We start from the raw sequence: 7,394 nt of genomic DNA on the forward strand, positions 1-7,394 counted from the left end.
CATTAATGCGTGGTTCAATTGTAATCTTGTTGAAAGGATATGTGTGTGTGTTTGTTTTAGTGCCTGATAATTTACTCCATGATTGCTCCTCTTCAAACACACTTCATGTGTGTTCCGCTTCATCACATCTCACAGGAACTGCTCTTCTGTTGACCGGATAGTGTATATAGAAATATAGGCTACATATATACACAGTCTAAAGCTACAGAACTTAGGTTTGGAAAACTAGTTTTGACTTCCGTTAATTGTGCAACTCTAAATAGTGATCACTTTTCCAGGTACTGGTCCCCACATCAGATCATGTGCACACTTTTATGCACAAATCTACACTTTGCTGCAACACCAGCCTTTCTCCTACACACAAAAACTCTCACTATGACTTCCTATCGTGCAACGTGAAATCTTCTCCGAGCTAGTAATATTTCAAACCGCTTAAGCAGGATTCCCATTGAGTGACAGAGTCGGGTGTCTTTACTGATTAAAGAGCACAAGACGGACAGAATCAAAAAGTGCGGCACACTCTGCAACCCTCCAAAAGAAAAAACTACACAAACACGGGTGCCATTATTTATGGAGGAGCGGAATCAAAAACACACTCAGGCAGCCATGCACACACACCTTGTGGTATCTTGGGGGGGCTGGTGGAGCGTTAAATGTTGCAGTACTTCAGTGTGACAGGAAACACTGTGTTTATGTGCTTATCGCTGCAGCCTGGACAAGAAAGGCCCTCTCCCCTCTGATGTACGGCTTCTTAATTAGAGCTACACTTAGAAGGAGAGCTCATATAAGCACACACACACACACACACACACACACAAACAGCTCCTCAAACATTAACCTACATAATCTACACAAAGCTACTCCTTGTTCTAACACATAGAAAAACATCCTATGGAAAGAGTGACTCTCGTCATCCCTGCTATTGCAATTAGCGATGTGTGTGTGTGTGTGTGTGTGTGTATGTGTGTGTATGTGTGTGTGTGTGTGTGTGTGTGTGTGTGTGTGTGAGCTTTTTTTAGCCGATACAATTTGAGGAAGTGTAGTATATACGTATCCAGCTTCTCCCTAAAGCTGCCCCTGAGTTATGTGCTCATATACTGTGATATACACCTCTATTACGCCGTTCTCCATAACTTCACATTGAATAACACCTCTCTGAGTTATTAATGAAATGAGGTTAACTTGGAACGGAGCATAAAACAATCACATTAATAAACAGTGTTTGTTTGTTTTCTGCAAATTAATTCCCTGCTCCTCAGGCAGGGATGCTCCCTCAATTTGAATTTGTCGGATAATAGTCATAGGTGCAAGCTCTCCGTAATGAAACATGGAGAGAAAGTAAATGATGTTTAGTGTGTGTGTGTGTGTGTGTGTGTGTGTGTGTGTGTGTGTGTGTGTGTGTGTGTGTGTGTGTGTGTGTGTGTGTGTGTGTGTGTGTGTGTGTGGGAGTGAGATATCCAATCCACTTCAAGTTAATGTGAAGATGCACATGCATGTTTATTGGTCATATATGAAAATATAGCAATTTAATTGTGTGGTAGCACGTGTGTGTGTGTGTGTGTGTGTGTGTGTGTGTGTGTGTGTGTGTGTGTGTGTGTGTGTGTGTGTGTGTGTGTGTGTGTGTGGGGGGGGGGGCATGTTCCCTGTGTGTATGCTGACCAATGCAATAAAGCTTAATATTCAATTGTAATGAAAAAAACTCTAGTGTGTGTGTGTGTGTGTGTGTGTGTGTGTGTGTGTGTGTGTGTGTGTGTGTGTGTGTGTGTGTGTGTCAGAATGTGTTGCTGCCATCTCTGTGTGTCTCACACCGATGCCTATTCTTTATCTATAATAAATAGGGCCCCATACTGTAGATCTATAACCATGTCTTCAGACAGTGTGTATCAGTCAACACATGACAGGGTTTGTATTGGGCCCACTGTTGATCATCACAGCAGAAAAAACATAATCTTTCTTGTCATGATGACACATGTCGTTTTTCATTTGACAAGTGAGCGTGAACTTGGAAAGTTCTTGGGCTACTTTTTATAGCGGAAAATACATGTACCTCAGAGAGAACAAGATCTCATTGTGCTCCTATACTTTAACCACACATTGTGAGATTAAGCTGTCCAAGCTTTGGGAGTAATGGATTACATGTAACGGGATTATTCACGATAGAAAAAAAAGGTAAATGTATTCCCTAAAATGCGTAATCAGATTACTGGTGCATTGACCTTTAGAATAGTCCTCTACACCGAGCCTACTTCATCTATGAGTGGCTTTTTCATTTCTCCCCTTTTTCCTTCCACAGCAACCTTTTCTTGACCTTTACTGGTAGAGAAGTCATCAGCCTTATTTAGTCCCCTCCTCCATCTGTCTCTATTACTCAGTGTCTCTGCTTTCCTTGTTGCCCGCTCTCTGTTGCAGTGTTTTTCCCACCTTCCCACCTCCCTCTCTGACTCCTGTCTTCCATTAGTCTCCTGCTCCGTTCCCTGTGTTCGGCTCTGACAGGGAGGACAGTGTGTTTTTCAGCATTTATATGTTAAGCCTCTTATCTCTCGGATCGCTCTGTTCATCTCTTGATCGTTTAGACTTTTATACAAGGCAACATGTCATTTCCTGTAAATGCGATGTTCTATAACATGCCATTGTTTGTTATTGTGTAGCTGTTACAGCATGTTACATTATGTGATGGATTAGAGTGGACAAATGAGTGGTTTTAAGGCAGAAATATCTCTTAATCTATTTTAGTTTTGAAAATAACTGTTAAAAAGGACATATTAGGATTATTTTCAGGTTCATACTTGTATTTTGTGCTTATACTGTGACATGTTTCCATGCTTTAATGTTCAAAAAGCTCTTTATTGTTTTCATACTGCCTGTTCTGAAGCACCTGTTTTCACCCTCTGTCTGAAACCAGAACCCAGTCTGCTCTGATTGGTTAGCTGGCCCGCTCTGTTGTGATTGGCCAACTGCTAAAAGTTGTCCCGCCCCTTAGCCTATCACGTAAAATGTGTTGGAGCGCTGGCCAATAGTTTGCAGATCATTTACATGCACAGAAACCTCTTAAACACTACAGGAAAGGGAAAACCTTTCAAAACAGGCAGTATGAGAAAAACAAAGACCTTTTTGAACATTAAAGCTTCGAAACGTGTGACAGCAGAGGCAAAAAAAACAAATATGAACCTGAAAATGAGCATCAAATCCTACACAATTCGAAATGCAACAAACTTATTTCACAATTATCACATGTGATGGACGACGCCAGAAGCAGTAAAATGGTGTGTGTTGAAACTTTGGAAGTTAAAAGCTCATTCGCAGAATATGAATCTCTGGCAACTTCATCTTGTCTTGCACAAACTCATTCAATATCCTCACTTCCTCTCTCACTCCCATCTCCTTCTAATGTTCCATTCTCACCTTCCCTCTACAGTCTGCCTATCTTCTCCTCCTCTCTCCTCCCTCTCTGACTGTAACACTGTAACTCACCCTCTCTCCTCCTTCTCTTTACTCATGCTCTCCTTCAGCTGTTGCAGTTTCTCCTCCATCTCTTTGCTCTTGTGGGCCAGCGACACCGTCTCCATCTTCAGCTCTTGAAGGTTCCTATGGCAACATCAAACACACACTCACATATGTGCAATCAATCAACAACAATCAATCATACAAATGACCTACTCCGTCAGATTGGACGGCCGCGTTTTCATCAATATGTTCTATTCATCTACTGCACCGGCAGATCCCTGTTGCCATGACTGATCAATACTTTAATCAATTAGTCACTGGATCAGGGAACCACCAAGCCAGACATCAATCCAGTCTATTACCTGTTGGCAAATGAGAAACTTTGAGGGAGATTGGACTCAATTTTGCACTGGGGAATTATGCAGAAAACAAATACCCAGCACTGAGAATGATCAGAATCCAGGTTTATCTCGCCTGAAACTGCATTTTGTGAAATGCTCTGTGGGTGGAATTTGAATGGGAGAGATGGAAACAGTATGGCCGCCAAGTAACTCTAATGGGCTTCCACCAAATGCCCTAAATCACATCATTGCTCATGTCTTTCTCATCTTACCTGGAATTGAGCTTGACAGATTTGGCCTTGTTGTTAGGAAGCACCACAAAGTCATTTAAATTCATCTCTCTTCTTTCCGAGGGCTCTGGAATTCGTCCCGCGTCTCTCGCTGTGCTCTTTTTTTTTTACGAAGAGTCTCTTCTGCAATAAAAAGCAACAGTAATGGGATAAAAAACGACTATCATGCTGCGCCCAGGCTCAATCACACACTGCCATAAATGAATACAGCTGCAATGAAATGAAAAAAAAGCAGGGACAGATTTGATCAAATGTATAAGAGGCAGTTAAACACGCTATCCTGTGCGTTTGAATTGTATCTGACATTCGTATATGCTTGACAAATAGCTGGCAACTATGTTAAGGCAGTAAAAGCCAATAAGGAAATTAGCCAGTGAGGCGGAACATATTGTTTTACAGAAAAAGCCAGACAGCCGCACCTGCTGGCAGCCGAGCTGATTGCAAAGTCACATTAGAAGGAGGTGATTAGTTTCTGATTTGCTCAAGGTGGGAGCTTCTTAAAAAAGACCCTGACATTTCACCTGCTTGTAGCTATAGGAAACATTTGACAGAGGTGGAAAGAATAATCAGATTTAAGTCAAATTAGCAATAATAATAAGCTATTCTATTGTTATACAAGTAAAAATCCTGCATTCAAAATCATTAAAAAAGTATGGGCAAAAAATATATACTTAAGGTACCAAAAGTCAAGTCCCATTTTAGAAACACTACTGAATTATCGATGCATTCATGTCTCCATCACAGCTAGCATAAGTAACCTATAATGATATGTAAATGTGTATTTAAAGCTGATTTATATTTGGTAATGGCGAGTAAACAGAATCTATAAAGTAACTACAGTTGTAAGGTAGAGGTAAAGGAGTAAGAAATACAAAACTTGCTCCAAAAGTCTAGTGGAAATGGACTGTTCAGTATATTAAGTATTTTATATCGTCTCAACATTGACCAACTTAACATTAATGTTGTATTGCTAATCCCTAATGCTTTTGCCTGTATTTAAAACGATAAAAACAATATAAAATGAAGTAAATTTAGCTCATTTTATCTGTGTACTTCTACTTGAGTAGCATGTTTAAATGAACTGTACAGGGGTAGATGCACATAGTAACACAAAGTACTCAAGTTAAGTACAAGTACCCCATAATGTAACTGAAGAGCAGTACTTGAGTAAATGTACTTAGTTACTTTACACGACGGCGTGTGGCTAACAGCTAACGGCTACAGGAAGGAGCCAATGTAAATATGCATTAAACTAAAGCTAAAGTAACCGGTGACTTACCTAAAAGGTTTCAGCACCGGTTAAGTAAATGTCACCAGGATGTAATTGAAAGTAAGTTTACGTGAAAGTGCTGTGTCGGTAACATCACGTTAACGTCACAGAACATTAACTTTACAAACGGCTGAGGACATGAACTCACCTTACGCCACTCTCCTTGGGTTTACCAGCACTGTCAAGCTCAACCTTTCACAATTCCGCCGGCTTTGTTATCATGAAATGTCATCTCATAAAACAAAAGTCTATATTTAAGGTTTTCACCCTCCTCTCTCTGTGCTCAGAGCGTTTGTATGCAGCTGTCGTCTCTATGGCAACCAGCGCAACTCTCGCGATATTCCCGCAGATTTTTTTCGAACCGTTAAGGCACTTATTTTAAGTCAATTGTATAGATTAAATAAATAAAGCCAAAAGGTAACATTACTAAACAGAAAAAGCAAACATAATTAGGCGTTTCTTTCCTTTATTTAATGAAGTGATTGTTCCAAAATGTTAAATTTAATCATCCAATGAAGTGGTGCTTAACCTTAAGATATTTGCATTTATGTGTGAAGTGTTTGCTTAACCAGATCAAATTATGAACCAGAAATTCCTCTGATACAGTATACCAGAATTAAGGCCAATTCTGTAATGCAAGAAAAAGTTCACACTGGGAGAAATATGTTCCACAGTCTCGATGTCTTTGTCAGATAGTCCTGCAGATTATTTTTAACTATAAAACTAGTATACTCTTTCCATAACTCTATCAAGTACTCTTTGTGCCAAACCCTAAACTAGATTGATATTCCTGCTCAGTGCCGCCGCTCCCATAACGCGCATTACGCGCTGTGCGTAGGGCACCAAGTGTCGAGGGGGCACCACCAAAAATAGCCTAATGAAAAATCGTCATAATAATTATAAGGCCGAAATTATTTCAGTAGACTATAGAAATATGAGGCACTTTTTAGGCATACTACTCAAAGGTACCGATGGTGCCCCCCTCTCCCCTCCCCCCTCCCCTCCCCACTCACTCATCACAACTCATAATGTTTTTTTATTGGGGGGGGGGGGGGAGGGCATCATGAAGGAATTATGCTTAGGGCACCAAAATGGCTAGCAGCGGCACTGTTCCTGCTTAGACTACAAATGTTTTAATCACTGTAGTAGTCACTACAAAAAACACATTATATCAGACTGCCTGTTCAGTGCTTCCCATGGCAGATGATCATTTGGAAAATGAACTACTTTTGATTTCATCAGTTCATACACAATAAAACTTTGTCTGTAAACATAACAATATACTTACATGAGAGGATCGAATGTGCAAGGAAAAGGTTGGCCATGTGGAGGACATACATAGCATCTTATATCTTCAATCTTTCTTGTTCTTACTCTTTAATATGTAAATGTTGACCTGAGTAGAATATCAATGTCAGACAATTCTTGATCAACAAGGTAAAAAAAAAAAAAAGTATTACATTTTGTAATGTGCCTTTGTTTGTCGGGGAATAAACATCAGATTCAAAGACATCAAGTCCCATATTGCTTCAGCAGGCTTGATCATGGGCAGCGGGAATTCCCTTCTAGGCCTAATTAAAATCCTCATAGCATCAAGATGAATGTATTATCGCTCTGATTAGAGCTTTGAACCCTGGTTAACAGACTTTCAAGATGACAAGCGTTAGAGATCATAAGCAAAATGATTTCCCATCTGACCCATTATATAGCCTAAATGTGTACTGTTTGTTTGTCCACAGTAAAACTCCAACACCATCTGTTAATTATACAAACTTATATAGCAAAAAACATCTAAGTTATTCAACAGTCAAAAGGGCAAAGAGAATAAAAAAATATTTGAGAATTTATTTAACTGTTTAAACTGTCTGTGTCCTTACAATAAATATACATATCTTATAGTGTTTCTTTATTAACGGAATATGGGTTAGCCCAATGACAACGCTTTCCTTGATGAGTGCACACAAAAAACGCAAAACAAAGCAATGTATCTGAAAATAAATTCATTTAAATCAAAAGGAGTATATTTAAATACTTTTATGAAAGTACAGA

The 7,394-nt window shown here is 39.6% G+C and overlaps 1 protein-coding gene across 1 annotated transcript in view; it reads right to left on the reverse strand.

Annotated features, from left to right (window-relative positions):
- The window catches only part of zbbx (zinc finger, B-box domain containing), a 34,920-nt gene extending 29,267 nt beyond the window's left edge, over nucleotides 1-5,653 (reverse strand). Inside the window, exons 1-3 of the mRNA XM_063907372.1 lie at nucleotides 5,494-5,653; nucleotides 4,058-4,198; nucleotides 3,472-3,585 (exon numbers count right to left, since the gene is read on the reverse strand). Coding sequence (XP_063763442.1) covers nucleotides 3,472-3,585; nucleotides 4,058-4,122 — 179 coding nt within the window. The 5' untranslated portion in view covers nucleotides 4,123-4,198; nucleotides 5,494-5,653. The remainder of the gene's footprint in view (nucleotides 1-3,471; nucleotides 3,586-4,057; nucleotides 4,199-5,493) is intronic.
- Nucleotides 5,654-7,394: the final 1,741 nt, after the last annotated feature.

The sequence above is a fragment of the Eleginops maclovinus genome, chromosome 18, assembly GCF_036324505.1.
Source record: "Eleginops maclovinus isolate JMC-PN-2008 ecotype Puerto Natales chromosome 18, JC_Emac_rtc_rv5, whole genome shotgun sequence".
Classification (NCBI taxonomy): Eukaryota; Metazoa; Chordata; class Actinopteri; order Perciformes; family Eleginopidae; genus Eleginops; species Eleginops maclovinus.